We start from the raw sequence: 24,177 nt of genomic DNA on the forward strand, positions 1-24,177 counted from the left end.
GTCTGTTTGCACTAGCATATTTATTTGTCTACTGTACAAAATTTATACAAGATTATAATTTATTAAGAAACTGTCAATTATTAAATTACAACATTAAAACTGTACAGTCATATTAAAACTGTACATGTACAAAAAGTCAATATAATTAATAACTTCATAAAGTATATCTTACACCAAATCAGATTTAACTCAGTTTGGTTAAACACACTATTATCTTACACCAAAACTAATAAATATAGTATGTCTAATAATCAAATACTCACTATCTCATTATAATTGTGGTGCAAAAAGAAAAATTAAGTCTCAAAATAATTATTATTTTAACTTTTTTTAATATAATAGTAATTACATTAAAAAATAAGTTTTTTAGTAGTGATATCTCTTATAATATAAATGATGGACAACAAAAAACTATCAATGAATTCATGAAAATAAGGTTAGTTTTATAAAATTGTCATTTTTTTATCTAATTGTTAGTTTTTCATTATCTGTCAAGAAACTTTGGATGATGATGATGATTATGGAACAGGAATAAATATAACAATTTCAAAACAAATTAAAGTCAAACTTCAAGATTCAGAAGAAAAAAAAAAACCTTAAACTAACATATTGATTCTATAGCATTTACAAATATATTTTTTACAAAGAGAAACTGAAATACATGAAGGTGTATTTGATGGAAAATATGGTTGCTAGCATGGAATTGAGATGCCCTTGCTAGGAGATCAGCAATGTAATTAACTTGTTGCCTTTTATAAGGAGATAAGTTTTTGTACATACTATCTCTTGACCTATAATTATTTTAAACAATAATAAAATACTCATTTTGTTTCCTAATGTAAGTGTTACGTAAGAAGAAAATTTAAGACGATACTCATTGAAAAGTGTACCAATTCGTTCAAGTAATATTTTAAAATGATAAGATTGAGTATTGTTTATGTAAGGATTTTGTTTGTACTCAAGATAGTGTATACCCAATTTGTGTGCAATTAATGAATGAATTTAAGAAATGTGATTTGAGTCATTTTGTTTGTAAATTAGATATTTATGTGATTCTAGACTAAGGCTAAGCAAAGAAAACAAGCACGAGGAATGGAGAAGAATTGTGAACGCATGAGTTGATTATGTTGGGGGTTTTCTACCGAAACTTCTCTTAACGTAAGATAATTAGTTTTTCTTTATTTAATAGTACTCTAGTTACCACCTACATTTATTGAAGTACTCTAACCATAATTCCTCACCTTAGAGAGACAATTTCCCCTAATTCATTTCTTAATCCCTCAAGAACTAGCTAACTAAATTAGTTGAATTGCATGATTAACAGAGATGTATAACCAGGCTAAATCACCTCACACTATCCCTAGCAATGAAACATTTTAGATGTTCTTTCCAGTTCTAAGGATTAACCGTATTTTTCAATGCCTAAACCCTAACATAGCATATAAATGGGTGATCAAACCAAATACATGAAAATAAGCATAAAAAGAGACAATGAAACTACTAATAATATTAAATAGATAATGAGAGTCATCACATCAAGAGAGTTTGGTAGAATGCTCTCCAACAATGAGTTGTTTAGCCCCTCATTGTCATGAAGGGCTTAACTATACAAAAAGGGTGAAAAATATGAAGGGAAAAGAAATGAAGATGAATAAGTGGAAAAGGAGTGTCTCCCAATGACTATCTTTTTCTTCTTCCTCAAGTTCTAGGATTCTATTTTGTCTCTCCACGAACACCCTTTTTCTTCTCTTTTTTCACTTAAAAATCATCCCGAGCCGAGATTCCACAATTTTGCGCTAAGCACGGGTAAGTGGTTGAGCGCTAAGCGCTCCTTCGCATGACTTCAAATTCTTCAAGCTGCTTTTTAGTCGCGCTAAGCGACAACAACTCGCTAAGCGAACCTAGTGCGTTAAGCGCGAATACTGAGGCTTCAACTTTTTTCCTATCCCTTACCTTTGTTTCTACAAAATAAAAACCACCAAACAGTATAAATTAGCGGTTTAAGACATCTATTGCACAAAAACTCATAGGATGCCAAAATTCCAATGTTTCACACAAAAAAAAAACAATAAAATAGAAAAATATTACTTATTCTTATATGTTTTAATTACATAATCTACTTATACACATCAGTTGTCGGGTAGAAGGAGTAATTGAAATTTCAATGCATGAAAACATTTGTTAAATTTAATAAATATCATTGTTAATATTATTATGAGTAAAATAAAATGTCCAATAAATACTATATTTATTGAATATAATATATAGTCAATAATCGAAAAAGAAAATATAGTCAAACCTCGCACACAAAAAGAATCCTTAACCCAACATATTACTCTGGAGTGTTTAAGCTTCTATAGAGGTTTCACACAATCGTCAAAAGGAGAAAGAAAAAGATAAAGAACTGAGATAGAGAAAATAAACTCAAAATTCTTATTCTCAGATTCAATTACATGACTTCCTACTTCTTATTTATAGATAAATTTATAAGAAATAAAGAGCAAATCCTAAACCAAACCTAATGATTGCAAATCCTTAAAAGATAAATCTCAAAATACATATCCCAATTAGATTATTAACTCGAAATCCTAATAAAAGAAATCATAAAATTGAAATATCTCTAAATACCTTTAAATTTGTCTCCATGTCACGCCTGCCACTGTTTTTCATTAATTTGACTTTTTTATGGTCAAATTTGCTCGGGATACCTTCAAGAAAAATTTTAGCGTTGATTTTGTGTTGATCCAACTTATACAACTTAAAATATGCTCAAAATACTACACCTATATTAAACTGCAGATGGAAAATAAAGTTTGCAACTTGAAGTCGAAATCCGTTTAGGGTCTAGACCGAATCTATTCACGACTTCTTCATCAAAGTTGTAGATTTTCTTTAAGCTTTTCATAGACACCAACATACAAAACTCAGCTGGAAAATTAAAAAGGATAAAAGTTAAAAAGATATTTTTAAAAAAAAGATATAAAAATCAAGAATAAAAAAATTCAAAAATAATTTCTGATTAATTCACAACTCTAATTATAAATAATTTTTATAACATAAAAATAAAACTTGGTGTTGAAAATATTAAAATTATCATTGATGATAGTTTGTAATTGAGTTATACTATAAAAATTGTGTATATATTATTTTTCTTATAATTAAGAGTCTTTATGTTTTTTACTTATTTAGGTTTTAATATTTATAATTTTATTTATTAGCGATATAATATTATTTTTAATCAAGAGTTAGTGCAAAATCATAAATATATTCTCTGTAAGAGGTAATCTTACTCTAGCCAAATATAAGCTACAAAATTTTCACTCAGATTATTTAACACAATTATATATTTAAAGCTCAAACTCAAGATCACTATGAATCAATAAAATTAAAAGAAATAATAGACTGTTGTTCCATTCATTTTATGCTTAATATAAGTTGCTTAAAAGGTAAATCATATATTGATGTATCTGCTGTTGCATGGCCTTCTAAACACATCTTTAACAAGTTGCTTAAAATATATTTTTTTCTTTTTTTACCACAAAAGTTTTCATAGTATATTATAACAAATGATTTTTTCATAAATATGAATGTCAATACTTTATGTTTAGATTTTTTTTTCCCCAATCAAAGTGTAGTGATACTTTTTAAAAAAACGCGTAAAAAACATTTCTCAAATATTTAAAAAAATTCCTTCATCATCAATGCAAACTTCAAAGCCCAAAGTTATGAAGATATAATAGGGCAGCAAGGAATTGTGCTCGTTTAATAGGGGACAACACTGTACACTAACCGAGGCTTTATGTTCATCCATAGAAACGTAAAGAACAAGGTATAGATCAATGTAGCAGATTTTTTTTAGGGGACCCTTTCTATAACTAGGAAAATAGAAGAAGTAAAAAGAAAGACACGAGAAATCCCATGTAGCTAGCAAAATATAGTATGGATCCAGACACATATGTACAAAGAGCATGAACTATAGATAAAGCAAATTTCTCCTACGAATTCGACCTTCTCTTTTATTTGGAGAAGCAGGGGCTTCATCACTCCCAGGAAATTCCCACCTGACAACATCACCATCCCAAGCCGAAGAGATCATCATTGGATAATAGGGGTGCCAACTACAATCCCTTACAGGTGCCTCATGATGATCAAGTTTTGCAACTTGTGCACCACTTACCTACAAATAATGTTTATAGGCATTGATATCAGCTAAGCTAAGTCTTCATACAAATGCAGTAGCTGTTGATAAAATAATATATAAGTAATTCCTTTTACCAGGTCATATATGTAAACAGATGAATCACTAGACCCTGTGTAAATGTACTTTTGACCAGTGCTGCAACAAGAAATACACAAGAACAATATGTCATATTCTCATTCTTCAGAAAAATCATAAAAGAAGCATTATTGAAAGAGGAATGCTACCAAAACATATTCCTGTCACTTAACTAACAGCTATTGAATTGGTTTGCCACTATAAAATATATATAGGTATTTGATTTCAAAGTAAATGATCACAAGCAATTTCAACACCTAAATATGTTGGACAAGTTTGAATCTTATATCATGTAAAAGAACAATACACCAGAGTAAGAATGTTCTAAAAGTATGAGTTACCTATACGAAGGAGAGAAATAACAGCGCACTAAAGTACGCAACACTGAGTGACCTTTATATGTTGCTAATGACTGATCATGAGGATGCTTTAAATTTCTTGCATATTCAGGGTAGTCCATCCATCGATAGTCCCACTCATCATCTCCAAGGCCAAGACTGTTGGTTTAAGAAATAAACATAATTGTTAAATAAAATGGAGTCACTTTTGTTTATTTTTCTTGGGCTTAAGTGTTGACCATAATAAAATATCATCCCCATGTCAAAATCAAAATACATAACAATGAGTAGTGAGTCTATGCACAAAAACACACTCATGTGGAAGAGGAGTTAAGCTTTACGATTATTAAAAACTAAGATGAATAACCATCCAATATATCTCTTGAAAGACAAAGTTCCACTTATGCAACATCAGTAAACTACAGTCAGTAACATTGTAACAACAATTCTCAGTTCAGTGGTTCACAGTTGACAACCAGAATAACATTTATAAGGGGTTAGAAATAGAATCAATCAGACTCGTTGTAACTTCCAAACTCAATGAATAATACTTCATGGTTTTGCAGATTTTATTTTTCAAATTACTGTAGTTTTGTTTCCCAGGGGGAGAGGGGAACTGTTACAGCCACATTTGGATTGCCAACAAAGAGGTCTTATCATAACCAAGCTCATTTAAAGAATTTAAAGATCACATTGAATTTAAACAAGATAGGCCTATTTTTTTTTTTGTTTTTTTTTCAATTCATGTCTCTGTATATTCTTTCTTCCTTCTACTTATTTCTCTTTGAAATACCTACTCTAACATAAAAGCATTTCAAGTAGGTTATAGAGGGAAACAATAGAATTCATTAGCATAACTATGAATCTACATAACAAAGTGAGAGATAAAACAGATTTACTTTATTGCATTAGAAGACATCTTCCTTATATCCCATAATTTGGTAGTTTGATCTTTTCCATTAGAAATTAAATATCGACCATCCCCACGGCTATCAATGAATGTAATGCCTTCTAAATGTCCCATTAAGATACCAGCTGGTTGTCCTTTGGCGACAAAACAACGCCTATCCCACACCTGCACAAGGTCACAACAGCTTTTTGTGGAATTCCTCCAACGAGCAATTGCAAGCAGAAAAACCAAAGCTATGTATTGAGAAACAAAAGGATAGACATTTAAGAGTGTCAATGAGCAGCAACTAGAGAGCTAGGTTAATCGTAAGCTCATTTAATTATAAGCCAGGTCCAAGCTTCAAAGAACATTGTCCTTGGGCTTGCACCTTGAGAGATATTCTGCAACTACATTCATAAATATGTATTTATTATATATATGTCATATTTAATAAAGTACTGAGTATTTAATGGAGAATTCGTTCCTTAGTTTTCAGCATAAGAAAAAGATATCCATCTCTTGCAAAGCTTAGTTCATTGAGTCACAAGATTTCAGAAATACTCTTACTAATGCAAGCAAATCTAAACAACCCAGTCACTATAGTATAAACATTGCATGACTTTGATCAACAGTTGACACTTGTATTGTCCAACTTTGGACTCTTTATATTGTCAAACTTTCTCTTCTCTTCAGCAACCTAGCTAATTCATTAATCTAGAACACATCAGATAGGCAGATACCATATTAAATGTTAGAAACCATGTTCACTTTTTTGACAATTAATTTGACTAGTAACAAATATGCTAATAGCCACATTTCAACTAAAACTTCACAAGCAATATAGACAAGCAATAGAAAGCCTAAGATTTTTTCACAAAATCATCTAAACCAAAAATTCCAAGCATTTGACGAATATTCTTACAAGCATGAAGACTTAAAAAAACTTCATTTATTTTTTTGATTGGCACTTTGAGGAAAGATAATCTCGAAGAATTTGATTTCTCAAAAAGAAAAATAAATCAAGAAATAAGCTTAATCTTGAAGAACATCTATATGCTGGTTTCATTTTAACATTTTGAGGAAAGTTAATTTATTTGATAAAAAAAGATTATTGTTCTGACAAAACTTTTTTAAAAAAAAATAAAAAAAAATCATGATATCAAATACTTACATGTCAGTTTTCAAGTTAGTTGTATTGGGTCCAGTCCAGAAGAAGAAATAGAGAAATGAAATTCCAGACTTCCAGGCTCTCATGAGGTATATAAATTAAAATAATATTTCAGAGTAAATTTACTACACATTTCTTCATAGCAAGCTACTCAGGAATATTAAGTAAATGATGAAACAAATGAAAACTATATCCTTAGCATTACAAGAAACTCCTAAGCCAATTGCATTGCCATCAACTAAGATCAAATTGCATCAACTACCCTTTCACCAGAGCTCTAATGCCATGATCAGTACTGTAAACTTAACTTGCCAATAATGGAATAAAGACATACATTAAATAAAAATATTGCTGCCAACATAGATATTAGTGGATATTAACAAATTCAACATAACCAAATTATGAATGTTACCTTGATAAAACTATCATCACTACCGGAATATATTAGATGGCCAGATTCATCAGCAAAGCAGACAGTGTTAACATCAGACTGCAACATGAAAAAGGCACATCAGATATAATCCAATTTCTATGCTCGCAAATAATGGTCCTCCTGGATTCACTATATGCCACTTTAAATTGATGAACAAATGATTAACAATTATATACAAGTCATTCTTTAAAGATGAAGGAACGGGAAGAGAAGATTCTCAGACTCAAAATTTGGCTGTCTTAAGGTCTATGCTTCCCCAAAACCCTTAATTGCTCCCACAATGAACCACAAGATTCAGTTTTGACAGATTCAGGTCAACGTATCTAAATTGAGTTTCAGCCTTTATTCTGATTTTAAGCAGTCAGCCAACTTTCAATAAGATTCCTAATATATTTGAAACTTTTTTTTAATTATTCAAAAATAGAAATTATAGCAAATAATATTATAATACCTGGTGAGCAGGTATTCTAAGGCTCAGCTTATCTGCTCCAAGATCATATACACATATCGAGCAATCACTAGTTCCAGCCACAAGCTCCCGCCCATCCGTTGAAAATTTGACAGAGAAAATTCCAAATTCATCATCACCATTATCAGAAGAGAAATTTAATCCATAGTGAATTTCCTGCAATAATAGAAGGGCTCCTGAATGTAAATAAAACAATTATTTAATGTGTCTATACACACACAGATGCATACATACACTTTAGAGAAATATACTTTAGGTTAGAAGTTTAAAGCATAAGAACAAATATGCTACTTAATAACAATAGATAAGCAGGGTGGCTCGTTGGCTGTGTCTTTAACAAAGCATTACAAATTTTCCCATTCTATATGTGAGTTTGGAGAGACCTCATCCTATGACCTACAATTCAACAGTAGTAGGAGCATGCTTGTGACAATGTAAGAATCATTTCATTATTTTACAGATTCAAATTGCTTAGAATAAGGAGCCAAGTTTTGCATTAGCCACTAGTATATCTTAAAAAACTAACTCATACAGTAATTGCAAATAATATAACTATCACACAACTAGGAAAAAACTGTAAATGTATAACATCTTCCTACTTCTTTACAATATTATAAAAAGCTATGAAACTATATTTCTCTGGCTATAATGAATGGGAGTGAGAAATTTTCAGTACATACTGTAACATTTGCTATTGATTCTATTGTGCCAGATCCCACAGTAACAATATGGATAATTGGTGACATACTGGCATAAACCTGCAATAGTTAGTTGGCAAATTGTCAAATGTGAGTTGCAACAAGTTAAAAGAAACAAAGTGATAAATAGCTCAGACTTATATAAGATTCACATTCTTAATTGGTTGTTTATAACAGAAAATTATTAATCCTAGTAATGTCCATGAACGCCACCTCCATTGTCAGTCAACTCAAACTTACAAGATAGAGTTGATCTGGCGAGAGAGATGTATCAGTTACTGTCCATCGTAACATTCTAGCAGAGATGTCCTTTTTAACTTTCCAGCCCCGGTCAACATCATAGATCCTGATGTGGCTTCCCTGTTTTACAACAAAGCACAAACAACTAAAAGTGAAGATCTAGAGACCCTTATGCACTTGTACAAAACTCTTAAATTTAACAAAACCTTCTTTGTCTTCATACATATTTATGTACACACTAACTGCGATGATAATGATAATACTAATAACCTGGAATCCAGCAATTAAAAGAGAACCATCAGCCGAAAACTGTGAAACATACGCACGGCTTTTCATCCGACCCACAATCCAAGGACCTTTGGTAGGCAAATAGCGGCTTAACACATGACATCCATCTGCTGATGAAAATCTCCCTCTTCCAGAATAATTACCTTCTCTACCAACCAACATTCTCACAGTAGATACAGGTAACCTCATCCTACCAGGAACAACACAACCCAAAAGCTCATGAGGACTTGACCTAAGTTTTGTGAGCTGTGCAATTTCATGATCAAGATGATCATCCCTTTCTCCAGTTATTCCACTTGAAGAAGATTCATTACTGGCACTACCATCACTACAAATACTTTTATTTTTGTTCAATCGACTCATAATTCTCTATCTATATCCTGCGAAAAGCATAAGTCCAATAAGAAATACTGAGCCAGAAGACTTATTAATCACAAATACACAAAAATCTTGTAATTTTGAACTGTTTCAAACCCAAAATGACTATCAATACTAACATTCAGTGCCAATAGAGAACCCCTTTCAGTCTCAACTATGAAGAAGCAAGCCAAATGAAATAAAGCAAAAACAGATGTTGCTCAGAACCAAACGTTTTTCAAGTATAGTCCTTTTTGGTTTATGCAACAAAAGCGTAGGTGTGAAAATTGAAGAGAACCACATAATTAAACAAAAAGAAAGGAACTTTAGTCCAATTATGAGTATTAAAAGGAAAATGAATATCCGGGTACCAAATGACATTGCACTGCACTGCGACTTATCAAACAGTTGAAGTAAAAACTGAAAAAATAAATAAATAAATTGAAAAAGGGGTTATTGAGGAATGAAGATTGAAGAAGTGGACCTCTGATTGGAACACGAAGTAGAGTCTTGATTCACTTGTTTTGCTTCGGTTTTTGGTGTAGCAGTGTGTGTTTGTGATGAAAATTGGAATGAGCGAATATTAAATATTAGAAAATTGGAAATGTCAAAGCCCCTTCATTTCCTTGGCTTTGCTTGATTTCTTCTCAATTTGCATACGTAAACAACACAACACATACAAGGTGTTACATTACAAACTCCCAGGACCCAGGTAGCGTCAATCTTTCGTTGAATTAAATACTATTAGAAAAAAAAAAGCTTAAAAAATCTGATTATGACATTAATGCATACTTGTATTAAAATTAAAAATCACGGTAAAAGTATACTCCCTCTCTCACTAGTCTCAAATATAAATATAAGAAGAAAAATAATATAAAAAATATTTTTCAATTAATTTTATCTTATTTAATGATATTATTTCTAAAATATTTTTTATTTAATTGAGATTTATGATTTTTTTTTATTTTTGATATCAAATTCCAATGAAATATAAATTGGAAAAAAATATTTTTAATTAAAATTAATATAACTAAATGTAATTAGTTAGTGTGATATTTTTTTATTTTTTTATCTGTAAAAATTAAATATGGTAACAAGAAATTACCATACTCACATCTCAACCAAAATAGAAAATTGTCACTGTAGTAATTGTTCTTCAAAAAAAAATCATATCTATTTTGTTCGTCATTTATAAAAATAGAAAATATACATGAATTTTTTTCATTAAAAAATTAGTCAATTAATTATAATTACTAAAACTTTTCAGAAACACATGTTTTTAGTTTCCAATAAAGGACTAGAATCACAACACTTTTAGTGAATGTAGAGAAAAAAAATATACAAATTTTTATATATAATAGCTTAAACTAATATTTTAAATTTTAAAATATTTTGAACTTTGAAGGAATAAAATTATATTTTACCTTAATATTTTCAAGAGATTAAATATTTAAAATTAATATTTTATAAGATACTAAAATGATTAGAATTAATGAGATACTATAAAAACATATCGTACTCAATTAGAAAATAGTCAAAATACTTAATAAAAATTATTTATTAAAATATAGAAAACTAATATTTATATTTATTTAAATCAAAAAATTAATAAAGTATATTAAATGATATATTTCAAAGTCAAAATAATATTATAAATATACTCATTATTTAAATAATTAAAAATATTTAATATTTTTATATCAGACTTTATTTCTAAGCCGTGTAAGATATATGTACAAAAAGCAACTAGAATTTTGATATATCTGGTTGAGGTAATAATTATCATCCATTTTATAAAAAAACGCAAATTAATGATGAACTGAAGAATTTGGATAGTTCCCAAATTTAAATTTTTCATGTCTGTATTGCGACAAGCAGAAGAAAAATGCTCAAATTATCGCATACTACTTACGTCTCCGATCCTTTTTATAAGTAAATATTGAATAGTGTAACAAAAAATTTGCAAACCAATTAAGTTAGATCCTTTCCTTTCTAATCCTTTATATAAGAATAAAATATTTATTTTATTTTTATTTTGATTATAAAAAGTATATAATTATATTTATTGATCTATTAATAAAATTTAAAAAATATAATTAGTTAAAAAAATTTAAAAAAAAATCACCACTTAAATCATTTAATGATATGAATAATTTAGAAATGAAATTAAAATTTATAATATTATTAATTAAAATTAATTAATTTTATTATTTTTGATAAATTAAATATTTATTTATTATATATAGAAGTAGAGATAGTAATATATATATATATATATATATATATATATATATATATATATATATATATAGTTTTTATTATAAAAAAAACCCTTAAATTTGATAGCCTTCCTCTTCATATTAGAAAACCTCAACGCGTCTCTATCCACCTGTTCCAAATTCGAACAACAAGGCATCACAAGAATCTTAGGTGAATTTTTTCAAGCAATTAATGAAGCTACAGCTGTATTACTTTTTGTAAAGTAAACAACAAACCATTAAAAAAAATCAGAAGAGGCAGAGGCACGGTGTTACAAAATATGGTTTATTATTATTATTATTATTATTATTATTATTATCAAATAAGCTAATATGATGCATTATTATTATTACTACTATACAACAAAAAAATGGATATGGCACACTGTTATTTTATGCCTTGACGTTTTTAAATGTATCTAAAAGAATTTTACAAATGATGGTGGTAATGATTTGACAAGGTCTTGACTGTTGCTGCGTGGTTTTGCTCTTTTATCTCTATGGACTAATCCAAGCCTGAATCTCTTCCAAAGTTTTTCCTTTGGTTTCTGGGACTAATTTTGTGACAAACAGAATAGTTAAGAGGGAACTTCCAGCATACAAAAACAAAGTACCTGTCCAAAAAATAAAACCATATAAATACATTTCACTAATTATAGTCATATGTGCACAAGAATGCTAATTAACTGTGTTTCTATAGTTCTATTATGTGCTTACCAGGAGAACTCCAGCTCATAAGAGAGTTGAAAGTATACGAAACTATCCAAGCTCCTAGCCAATTAGCCAAAACCACCAAGCTTCCAGCAATTCCCTTCACATGAATGGGAAAGATCTGAAATATGAAAAGTAGCATTAGAATTAGATAGTACATTCATTAATTTCTTTGGTTTTCCTACCATCAAGATAGGAAAAAAGAAAACCCTTCATAAATTTTTAACTTCTGGTCTTTACTTCAACTATGTTCTTTGAGGGGGTCTTATATAGGAGGGACAATAGTAGCTCCAGTTGGCAATCTTTTGTTCCCTTTTTTTTTAATTGGAAAACAAAAGAACTTTTTTGAAGCAAATATTGATGATTGGCTACCATTTCAATGTTGACTAGCTTTTCTTTAACTATATGCTACAACTTACAAGAGCCTACCTATAACATTATAATTTTTTTTTTGGGTCAAATGATACATACCTCTGACATTATCACCCAAGGAACTGGTCCTACACCAATTGAATATGCTGCTATGTAGATCTGATCACAATAAGATTCAAAAAATGGAAGAATTTCAAGTTTAAGTAGAATTTGAGAGAAGGGGGATGGTTTTTGTTTCAGTAAACAATTGAACCTAAAACTTCATGTAAACTACTCAAATTTCCTCCCTAATGGGTAGGGGGATGTTGTAGAACAAAACTCACCAACACACCAGCAACTGCAAATATCGGTGCGCACTCAAGCATTAAGCTTTGGTCCTGATCCATCAAGTCATAGAGACGAATTTTAGAATAAAGACACACACATACACACAATTTATGGAGAAAATATTGTACATTTTATACTAAAAGACTTTTTTTTTTTTTAAAGATTATTTTATACCAAAGACTTGCCTTGAGAAAGAAAGCAATAGCGGCAATAAAGCAACCTAAGAATGTCCCAGTTGCGGAAACCTGCATGTGTACAAGAGTTTTTGTTAAGCACCAAAATTCTTATTCCACTCACTCTTAGTTGGTCTTGTTAAATAAGTACTTGCTAATAGATTTACCATCATAAGAGGTCTCCTTCCAGACTTATCCATCAAAATGGCTCCCAATACAGTAAATGGAACCTGCCATTCATTGTAACAATCAGAAGAAGTTTAAACAGAATAATGTAGTTACACTCACATGATTAATTTATGAGAAACCGGTTGAGTGATCAACTACCTGCAAACAAGCATATGCTATGGTACCAGCTTTTCCTGAAGAAAGTCCTGCAGATCAAGTAGTTGAGAAATAAATATGACACACACAAGAAACATGTTTCTCTTGATATTCTAAAATCAGCATGTATTATTTCTCACTTACCAGCTGCTATAAAAGTCTCGGCTGTGTAGAATCCTATGCCATTAATTCCAACAAATTGTTGGCATACCATCAACCCGACCCCAATCTGAAATTGTGACAAACAGATAATTTAGATCCTTTGAGTAATTATGCCCATTGTCACAAAATTTCTGCTGGAGAAGTGTGGCACTTACAACTACAGAGCGCACATGTTTGCTTTGGAACAAATCCAACAGCTTAATCTTAGGAAGGCTTCGAAGAGTTTCAATAGAGTCCTGTTTGGCAAAAAAATAAGTCAGCTCAGGTTACCAAACATGTCAACTTCTTTGGAAATTTCTTTGAAGGTTTTCAATCAGTAAAGAGAGCTTGGAAAGTACCAGAATTTCAGCAGCTTCATCAGAAATATCAACATCTTTACCCCGAAGTCTCCTTAAAGCTAGTTGAAATTCTTTTTCACGGCCAACCTTAGCCTACAAAAAATACATACATACATGTTAATTTTCATTGCTATTCCTGTTATATTTATATATAATAAAATAAAGGAGCATTTGGTCCTTAGATAATGATTCTAGCTTAATAATGCATACCAGCCATCTGGGGGACTCAGGGATAAAGCACAAACCAATCAGCAAGCAAATGCAAGGCACTAACCCTTCAAAGTTCAAACCAAGCCAACAGTTATACCTCTCTACCCATAATTTATTACACCTTAGGGTACAATTCAAAACTAACGTTATTATGTACTTACCCGCTAGTGCAAGTTTTCTCCAATGTATGACACTTCCTAATAAGAATGAGACTGACGCTCCAGTAACAATCAAAAGCTGCAAAACAATCAAAGTCAAAACCAAAATTCAACTCAATTATACTTAAACTTTAAAATTTTAATCAGAGAACAAAATGCATTAATTCTTAATATTCCCTCACCTGATTTGTTGTTGCAAGTCCTCCTCGAAGATTTTTGGGTGCTATTTCTGCTATATATACAGGAACCTGTTCCATTTTGCTGACTTTTGTTAGATATATTATAGTGAAGAGGCCACATATAAATATATAGAGAGAAAAAAAAAAGGCAATACACTTGTATAAAATAATCTTATACTATCATCCAATAACAAATTACCATGTATAGTAAGTTTGTTGAATTTTATGAAACTACCTTAAAAGTCATACTAACGGTAATTTGTGATTGAATGAGGACATAGTAGAACATCATCATTAAACTCATAGATAACTATTTAAGTTAAATGGAAAAAGCCTAAACTTTATGAATGAAAATAAACAAATGTTTGGTGATTATCAAAATTAGTTACCACGTATGATATAAGTCCAATGCCGTACCCTGTGAAAAATCTTCCCAGGTCAAGGGAGTAAGAACCCTGCAGTAGACTGAATAGAATAAGTGAACCTATTTTATATTTAGCAACTTAACAACTTTTCCTAATATGAACACATATTGTGCAGAAGATGCATACCTTTGAGAAGAAGACAGCTAACCATCCAGTAATGCAAAATCCCGTTGAAATCCTCATAGCCTGTTTGTCAAGGAAAGTACACACGGTTCAAAATGTATAGTTTTCTTGTGTGAACACATTATATACAGCACAAGCAATTAAAAGCTGAAAGTAATGTTAGAATAACTTCAACATAGACTTCATTTATTAGGAATTTATTAGATTTGACATACCCCTTTGCGGCCAATGAAATCTGTAATCCGGCCGCTGGTTATAGCCCCAAGCATAGCACCAATGGTCACTAATGAACCAAACATGGAAAACTACCAATCCCCAAAAATTAAAAAAAAAAATCAGAAGAGAAATACTACTATTATATAAATGTGAGTGAGAAGGGAAAACTAGAATACTAACCTCAGCAAGAGATAGACTGAGATCTTCCCTTATAGCCGCTTGAGTGGGCGATGAATAGCCCACCTGCGAAAATAATTAATAACTTCAACTTAACATAGAAAAGGTGAAAACAAACACATGCAGTGAACTGTATTTTCAGAATGCTTCTTTCTCAAGCCATAGATACCAAGTTTTTCGCTTTTTTCTTTTCTTATTTTCACTTTCCATAGTTTTGTCACTGAAAACATACAAAACAGCATAGACTGTGAAGCAATTATAATGTTCATGTGCTTAAGGATACTTACACAATTTCCAAATGTGAAAGAACCACAAACGGCAACAAGTGTGCTGAGCAAAACCATTCCAATGGATCCATTTTCCACACTCTTATCTGATCCAACTTCTTTACAAGCAACCTCCTCTGGTTGAATGAAGGGCTCTTGCAAATATCCACTCTCCACATCCTTGTGCTGCTCAATTGCCATTTTCTTAAATAGCTAGAAAGATGGCCTCAAAAAGACAGTGATAACACAATAGCAACAATTAGAGAATATGCATGCAAAAGCATGCTATGTTGGAGGGTATTTATATTGCATGCACCACAGCAGCATTTTGGGCAGATGTTTCCAATGTTGTCCTGATACTGTTCATTAGGTAATAGAAGGAATTAAGGGTATGGCATGGTAAAATGAACAAGCGTGTCAAATTAGACATGTGTAAACGGCATTTGGAAATGAAGCTGTCTGAAGGCCAATTACAACAAGCCAATCTATGAGAAATTATTAGAAAGTTCATTACAGCACATGTTCAGGATTCTGATTGATATTTATGTGATACATATTCAAAAAAATTAATTTATAAAAAAATTAATGACACTTAATTATGTGATATATATAGATATTAATGAAAATCACAATAATCCCTATTATATCCAAAAACAACCTAATAATGGATTAGAAAGACCAAGTTGTTGGTTTCTTTGGTAAACAATTTGCAAGGGGATGCTGTGGCCAGTGCATGATTGCCCTTTGCTTATTCATCTCAGCTTATGTGTTTCTACTCGGATGGAACAATCCAAGCTATATATCAATATAATATGCCTGTCATATTGGACTGCAGGCTTTAGAATCCATTCCATATGTTTTCATGGTTTTGGGTATACAATGATTGGGCACATGCATGGAAATGTGTGAGGCTGGAAATGTGTTCTCTTCAATCATGGAAGAGTATTTCTTTAGGTCTCAGGATATAAAAATAAAATAAAATAACTTATGTTTATCAAGAAAATTAATTAACATCATTTAATTGCACCAATTTTATTTAAAAAATATTTTTTTCAAAGTATGAACTTGATATAAAAATAAAAGAGAATCATTAAAAATAAAAACATCAATTAAATAAAACAAGTCAGAGATCCTGAAGGTACTATCCTTCTAGGCTTCCACTGTCTCACATTGGCCTAGAATTTTTCTGCAAAAAAAGTTCCAAACCACAAATTTTAAGTGATGCGCTTACATTTTCCTTGGCATTAGTACATGTCATTCTCCTATATGCGATTGATTTTGTTTCAGATTGTCGTGAGACAGAAAATCTGGCAGCATAATGAAATCTTGATGCCAATGTTTTATCGTAACCAAGTTGTGATTTGGTAATGCTACAGACCACATGTGTTCTTGGAACCTTTGAAACATCTTGGCTAAAATTCCACTGAAAATAAAATTAAAGTAAAAGAAACAAAAATTTCCCATTATTAAACAGACAGCTGCTTTTAGGAGCAAATTTTTCTTTTTGGCTGATACTATGATGTTTAATCACACACAGACACTATACAGTTAGTGAAAATGAACAATGAACATGCTACGGTATATCAAATAAGATTGACACATTTGCATGGAAGTCATTTAAAGACCAACAGTAACTGGCATTATTAGTACCTAATAACACCTTGATTTTTGTCATTATAAGTGTGATTTAGAAACACCACTCCACTAGTCCACTTTTACAATATCTTCTCCAATTTACCTTCTGCTTGGTATACAGATGAAATAGATGAGAAGAAAGGAGAAGTGTACAGAAGAGAGTGAAGGTGGGAGGATGTTGATCGTTTGGTAAGAAAGAATTACAATGAAATAAATATGTGAGACACACATGAAAAAAATTCCAGAGACAAGCGATGATTTGTGCAAAAATGGTTGTGTGATATACAACATAATCTATAATGTTGCGAGATAATCTGTTATGTTAAAAAAAAATAACTTAATCTTTTATGTTAATTTTTTTTTTCTCTTTTCTATGTTTTTATTTCTTCTCTATTCTTAAGCCATATATATACATATTCAGTTTTTGCTCTATTTCTGTTTTTCTTTCCCAACTACTCTTATTCTCTCCTATTTTTCTTCTTCTCTACCAGAACATGAGCATGATTAACAGGAATTAGTAACCTGAACATGATGATGAAAACGAGGAGGTAGGTTCGGACTTTGCACAAACTGCGTTGAAAATGATGACATGCCTAACATGGTACGTACTACTTGGAAAACTTTACTAGTGGAAAAAATGGTCAACACTTTCTGGGTCTATCTGCGCTCTTTCTGACACTTCAGAATCTCAGATGAAGACGCACAACCATACAGTTGTACCTAAAAGGATAAACTGTTATAACTTTTTTTCTCTCCCACATAATAGTTTAAATTTTAAAATTAGTTTGAAATACGATATTTTATATTAACTGTGGACCAAACGGTATAGTTACTTAAATATGATAGATGAATTACTATAAATTTTTTATATTTATTTTTTATTTTTATAGATAAAAGTAAAAAAAAAATTATGGGATGGCGAGTATAATAAATAGTTTAAAATAAAAATGAAAAATTCTTTGACTTCGATGCTATCAAGAGAAGTTTCTGAGCTTGTTTGGGTAATAATTATTGCAATTCTAATAGTATTATTTTTTGAATTTATATGTTGTTTATCTGGAGCTAACTATATTGTTTAAAATGAAGTGTTGTATTTAGATTTAATCTTTCACAAAATAAAACTAATTCAATTCTTCTGCATTAGCTGACAGAAATTAATCGTCAATTGTCAGTCGACAAAAATTAACTATTAGTCAATTATTAATCATCAAGAATGATTCTTAATTGTTAATCATTAGAAAGGATTATTTTAGTCTTCAATCATTAACACAAAACAAGTTAAGATTCATTGATCCGTATTAGTAGATGATTATCTACTAAATTAGCCGTTAACCAATAATAAACGGCTAGTCTCAATAGCAAACTTTTTTATGTTAACACCTCTTTTTTCTTTTTTTCTCCTTTAATTCTTGAAATTTCATAGAACCTCAACACGTCTCTATCCACCTGTTCGAAGTTCGAACTACATAGCATCAAGAAGCTTAGGTGAATTTTTCCAAGCAATTGATTAGTCACAAGCTGAAGCTACACCTGGATTACTTTTTGTAAAATAAACAGCAAGTCCATTAAAAAAATCAGAAGAGGCAGAGGCACACTGTTACAGAATGATTTTTTTCTTATCAAATAAGCTAATGATACATTATTATTATTATTATTATTATTATTATTATTATTATTATTATACAACAACAAAAATGGATCGATATGGCAACATTATGTTATTTTATGCCTTGACGGTCCTAAATGGATGTAAAAGAATTTGAAAAATGGTGGTAATGGTTTGACTGGGTCCTGCAGTGCGTTTTTGATCTTTTATCTCTATGAACTAATACAAGCCTGGATCTCTTCCAAAGTTTTTCCTTTGGTTTCTGGGACTAATTTTGCTACAAATAGAATAGTTAAGAGGGAACATCCAGCATACAAAAACAATGTACCTGTCCAAAAAATAAAATCATATAAGTACATTTCACTAATTATATATAGTCATATGGGCACAAGAATGTTAATTAACTCTGTATCTATAATTCTATTATTTGCTTACCAGGAGAACTCCAGCTCATAAGAAAGTTGAAAGTATATGAAACTACCCAAGCTCCTAGCCAAGCCACCAAAACCACCAAGCTTCCAGCAGTCCCCTTCAAATGTATGGGAAATATCTGAAATATGAAAAGTAGTATTAGATACATCATACATTTCTTTGATTGATCAAGATGTTAGAAACATTCTATTTTGGACACATTTTCTCTAATTAGTTAAAATTTATTGGAAATCACATAATTGTAACTCTCAGTATTTAGCAAATCTTCTCATAATTTTATAATTTTTAATAAATTTTGCTTAAGTGTGTATAAGAATATGTTACTAACAACCTGGTTCCTACCATCATTGCTTCCTATTTCCTTTTTTCAGAAGCTCAAGGACAGGAAAAGAAAATAACCCTTCATAAATTTTCAATTGCTGGTCTTTACTTCAACTATTTTCTTTGAAGGGGCCTTGTATAGGAGGGACAAAAGTAGCTCAATTTGTCAATCTTAGGCATTTTTATTGGAAAACAAAAGCTTAAAAAATGTTACATCTCTTTTATGAAACAAATATTGATAGCTACAATTTCAATGTTGACTAGCTTTTCTTTATGCCTAGCTATAATTCTTGGTGCCAAATGATACATACCTCAGACATTATCACCCATGGAACTGATCCGAGCCCAATTGAAAATGCTGCTATGTAGATCTGATAACAATAAGATTCAAAAAATGGGAGAATTTCAGGTCAAACAAGAATTTGAGAAGGGGGTGGAGGATTGTAACTTGCAAACGTGTGTTGCACAAGAAAACTCACCAGCACGCCAGCAAATGCTAATATAGGTACCCACTCAGGCAATAAGCTTTGGTCCTGATCCATCAAATCATAAAGACGAATTTTAGAATAAAGACACGCATTCACTCAATTTATGGAGAAAATAGTACACATTTTTTTTTACAAAAGACTTGCCTTGAGAAAGAAAGCAATGGCAGCAACAAAGCAACCTAAGAATGTCCCAGCTGCGGAAACCTGCATGTATACAAGAACTTTTGTTAAGCATCAAAGTTCTTATTCCACATACTTCAAGTCAGCCTTCACAATTAAGGGCTGCAAATAGATTTACCATTACAAGAGGTCTTCTTCCAGACTTGTCCATCAAAATGGCTCCCAATAATGTAAATGGAATCTGTCATTCATTGTAACAGATGATGTTCAGACAAAACAATGTATAGTCACATGATTAATTTATGAGAAATCAGTAGATAGATCAACTACCTGTATACAAGCATATGCTATGGTACCAGCTTTTCCTGAAGAAAGTCCTACAAATTCAACATTTATAGAAGAATAAATATGACAGATGTACAGAACAAACTGGTTTCTTTTTTATTTTCCAAAATCAGCATGTAATATAATATCTCTTCTCACTTACCAGCTGCTACAAAAATCTCAGCTGTGTAGAATCCTATGCCGTTAATTCCAACAGATTGTTGACATGCCATTAAGCCGACCCCAATCTGAAATTGTGATGACAAAACCATAATTTAGATCTTTTGAGTAATTATGTACATTGTCATTGAATTTCTGCTAGAGAAGTGTGTTGTTACTTACAACTACAGAGTGCACATATTTGCTTTGGAACAAATCCAACAGCTTAGTCTTAGGAAGACTTTGAAGAGTTTCAATATAATCCTATATTGTGAAAAATAAGTCAGCTCAGGTCATCAACATATCAAATTGCTTTCAAATTTCTTTGGAGGTTTTCAATTATTCAGTTAAGAGAGCTAGGAAAGTACCAGAATTTCAGCAGCTTCATCAGAAATATCAGCATCTTTACCCCGAAGTCTACTTAAAGCTAGTTGAAATTCTTTTTCACGGCCAACCTTAGCCTACAAAAAATACATATATACATACATATTAAATTTTATTCCAGTATTCCTCTTATACTTATATAGTTGTATATCTTCAAGAATAAAATAAAGGAGCATTTGGTCCTTAGATAATGATTCTGGCTTAATAATGCTTACCAGCCATCTGGGGGACTCAGGGATAAAGCACAAACCAACCAGCAAGCAAATGCAAGGCACTAGCCCTTCAAAATTTAAATCAAACCAACTGTTATACCTTTCTATCCATAATATCTTACAGTTCAAAACTAATGTTATTATATACTTACCCGCTAATGCAAGTTCTCTCCAATTTATAACACTTCCTAATAAGAATGAGACTGACCCTCCAGTAACAATCAAAAGCTTTAAAACAATCACAGTTAAAACCAAAATTTCAACTCAATTATACTTAACTTTTAATTAAAGAAAAATATACGATAGTTCTTAATTAATATTCCCTCACCTGATTTGTTGTTGCTAGTCCTCCTCGAAGATTTTTGGGTGCTATTTCTGCTATATATACAGGAACCTGTTCCATTTTACTGATCGTTGATAGACATATATTATAGCAAAGAGGCAGCATATAAATAAATGAATTAAATATGTTTGTTCTAATAAATGATAGAATTTTATTTTGGATCTCTAATAAAAAAAATTATTTTGAGTCATTAATACATTAAAAATTTTGTTGAGTCTCTCTTATCAGTTATGTGATGATATGATATCATTATAACACATTAATAAAATTTGAAAAATTTGTTTGTAAAGTGATATGTCATCTCTCAATTAATGATAAAAATTAAAAATAATATTAATATTATCAGGGATTCAAAACAACAAACTAAATTATTAGAAATTTATAATAAAATTTAATCATTTATTATTAACCTTTAATATATTTTAGTCTAATTAAATAAATTAATATATATATATATATATGAGATTTGTTGATGTATTTTAAGATAATCTTTACTTATTTATAAAAGTTAAATGACACGTGCCTAAACTTCATAAATGAAAATAAATAAAAGTTTCATGGTTATCAAAATTAGTTACCACGTATGAGATAACTCCAATGCCGTAACCTGTGAAAAATCTTCCGAAGTCAAGGGAGTAAGAACCCTGCAGTAAGCAAAATAGCATAAGCGAACCTATATATTTTGTATTCTGCAACAACTTTCTTTAGTATGAACACATATTGTGCAGAAGATGAATACCTTAGAGAAGAAGACAGCTATCCATCCTGTAATGCAAAATCCTGTTGAAATCCTCATTGCCTGTTTCCCGTGATGAAAATTAAGTAAAGTTTAATTGATATATGGTAATGTATAAAAAAAATTATCGTGTGAATTATAATTAATTTTTAAAATAATTATTATAAAAATTAACAAATTTATATAAATAATTTGTGATAAGATAATAGTCTAAAGGGTAAAAGACCGTTATAATGTCTGTTTATGTATTATTTATTCAAAATGTCATAATTAACATGGCAAGACCATAATACATAGTTCAGAATATAGAAAAATTCTTGCGTGAACTTAGTATACAGGCACAACCAATTAAAATCTGAAGATAATGTTAAATAACTTCGATATAGACTTTATATATTAGGCATTTAGATTTCACATACCCCTTTGCGGCCAATGAAATCTGTAATCCTGCCGCTGGTTATAGCTCCAAGCATTGCACCAATGGTCACTAATGAACCAAACATGGAAAACTACAAATCCAAAAATTTTAAAAATAAATAAATAAATCAGAAGAGAGAATATTATATAAATGTAAATGAGAAGGGAAAAATAGAATAATACTGACCTCAGCAAGAGAGAGATTAAGATCTGCCCTGATAGCCGCTTGAGTGGGTGCTGAATAGCCCACCTGCCAAAATAATTAATAACTTCAGCTTAACATAGAAAAGGTGAAAACCTTTTGTCTGTATATTTGGTGACACTTATGGTTTGGTTCCTAACCAAGAAAACAAACACACGAACTAGTGAACTGTGTTTTCAGAATGTTTCTTTCTTAAGCCATACACCAATTTTTCACTTTCCATAGTTTTGTCATTGAAGACATATACAAGATAACGTACACTGTGTGGCAATTATAATGTTCATGTGCATAATTAAGGGTACTTACACAAGTTCCAAATGTGAAAGAACCACAAACAGCAACAAGTGTGCTAAGCAAAACCATTCCAATGGATCCATTTTTCACACTCTTATCTGATCCATTTTCTTTACAAGCAGCAGCAGCATCCTCTGGTTGAATGAAGGGCTCGTGCAAATATCCACTCTCAACATCCTCATGCTTCTCAATTGCCATTATTAAATAGCTAGCAAAATGGCCTCAAAGAGACACTGACAACACGAATAATTAGAGAGCAATATGTTAAGTTGTGAAAGGAGGACATGCAAAACCATGCTATTTTAGAGGGTACTTATAGTGCATGCACCACAGAAATCATTTTGAGCTAATGTTAATTTACAATGTTGTCCTGGTACTTTTCATTAGGAAATAAGAGGGAATTAAGGGCATGGCATGGTAATATGAACAAGCGTGTGTGTCAAATTAGATATGTGTAAATAGCATGTGGGAATTAAGCTGTCACTGATGTGGCGATTACGTACAAGAGGGCAGTGTAGACCCTCTTCTCTCCTCAGAGTAATGGATTAAGAAGGAGCAAGTTGTTAGTTTTTTGGTAAACAAGTTGCAAGGGGATGGTGTGGCCAGTGATTGTCCTTTGTTTATTCATCTCACCTTACGTGGCTCCTACTCGGATGGGAGCTATATATCAATATAATATGCTTGTCATGTTAGGCTGCAGAGTTTAGATGTTAGAATTCATTCCATATTTCCATGGTTTCGGGTTTAATTACAATGATTGGCCTACATGCATGGAAATGCGTGATGCTGGAACTCTGTTCTCTTCCATCAACAATGATATATTTAATTAGGCAAACGCCAACTAAACTAAGAGAAAACTTTATCTTAGGATGCGTAAAATTATATTTTTTATTTTTTATTTTTTATGATTTTTATAATAAATATTTTTT

At 30.9% G+C, this 24,177-nt stretch overlaps 3 protein-coding genes across 8 annotated transcripts; all 3 read right to left on the reverse strand.

Moving 5' to 3' along the window:
- Window positions 1-3,737: 3,737 nt before the first annotated feature.
- LOC114376429 (LEC14B homolog) lies at window positions 3,738-9,856 on the reverse strand. 2 transcript variants are annotated; one of them, XM_028334542.1, is made up of 10 exons: window positions 9,641-9,856; window positions 8,782-9,179; window positions 8,512-8,631; window positions 8,254-8,331; window positions 7,556-7,729; window positions 7,084-7,161; window positions 5,514-5,689; window positions 4,618-4,773; window positions 4,276-4,336; window positions 3,738-4,177 (listed from the first exon to the last, which is right to left on the reverse strand). In XM_028334542.1, exons 2-10 carry the CDS (start codon window positions 9,160-9,162, stop codon window positions 3,974-3,976), a joined length of 1,428 nt encoding a protein of 475 aa, XP_028190343.1. In that variant the 5' UTR covers window positions 9,163-9,179; window positions 9,641-9,856; the 3' UTR covers window positions 3,738-3,973. The 2 variants fall into 2 exon arrangements, with proteins under 2 accessions (XP_028190343.1, XP_028190344.1); XM_028334543.1 differs by having other exon boundaries at window positions 8,782-9,172; window positions 9,641-9,852.
- Window positions 9,857-11,738: 1,882 nt separating this feature from the next.
- Window positions 11,739-17,908, reverse strand: LOC114376428 (sugar transporter ERD6-like 16). 5 transcript variants are annotated; one of them, XM_028334537.1, is made up of 20 exons: window positions 17,733-17,908; window positions 16,807-16,998; window positions 15,597-15,788; window positions 15,313-15,375; window positions 15,132-15,221; window positions 14,920-14,979; window positions 14,758-14,823; window positions 14,372-14,437; window positions 14,193-14,268; window positions 14,032-14,096; window positions 13,822-13,914; window positions 13,639-13,719; window positions 13,466-13,550; window positions 13,325-13,371; window positions 13,165-13,227; window positions 13,010-13,069; window positions 12,821-12,874; window positions 12,597-12,656; window positions 12,132-12,246; window positions 11,739-12,028 (listed from the first exon to the last, which is right to left on the reverse strand). In XM_028334537.1, exons 1-20 carry the CDS (start codon window positions 17,808-17,810, stop codon window positions 11,913-11,915), a joined length of 1,722 nt encoding a protein of 573 aa, XP_028190338.1. In that variant the 5' UTR covers window positions 17,811-17,908; the 3' UTR covers window positions 11,739-11,912. The 5 variants fall into 5 exon arrangements, with proteins under 5 accessions (XP_028190338.1, XP_028190339.1, XP_028190341.1 ...); XM_028334538.1 differs by having other exon boundaries at window positions 15,597-15,761; window positions 17,733-17,907; XM_028334540.1 differs by having other exon boundaries at window positions 15,597-15,934; window positions 17,733-17,903.
- Window positions 17,909-18,909: 1,001 nt separating this feature from the next.
- LOC114375046 (sugar transporter ERD6-like 16) lies at window positions 18,910-23,542 on the reverse strand. The gene is made up of 18 exons (XM_028332789.1): window positions 23,261-23,542; window positions 22,940-23,002; window positions 22,755-22,844; window positions 22,339-22,398; window positions 22,178-22,243; window positions 21,585-21,650; window positions 21,409-21,484; window positions 21,260-21,324; window positions 21,029-21,121; window positions 20,844-20,924; window positions 20,665-20,749; window positions 20,508-20,554; window positions 20,356-20,418; window positions 20,202-20,261; window positions 20,049-20,102; window positions 19,881-19,940; window positions 19,252-19,366; window positions 18,910-19,144 (listed from the first exon to the last, which is right to left on the reverse strand). The coding sequence occupies exons 1-18, from the start codon at window positions 23,444-23,446 to the stop codon at window positions 19,029-19,031; spliced, it is 1,446 nt and encodes a 481-aa protein (XP_028188590.1). The 5' UTR covers window positions 23,447-23,542; the 3' UTR covers window positions 18,910-19,028.
- Window positions 23,543-24,177: the final 635 nt, after the last annotated feature.

The sequence above is a fragment of the Glycine soja genome, chromosome 11 (genome assembly GCF_004193775.1).
Source record: "Glycine soja cultivar W05 chromosome 11, ASM419377v2, whole genome shotgun sequence".
Classification (NCBI taxonomy): domain Eukaryota; kingdom Viridiplantae; phylum Streptophyta; class Magnoliopsida; order Fabales; family Fabaceae; genus Glycine; species Glycine soja.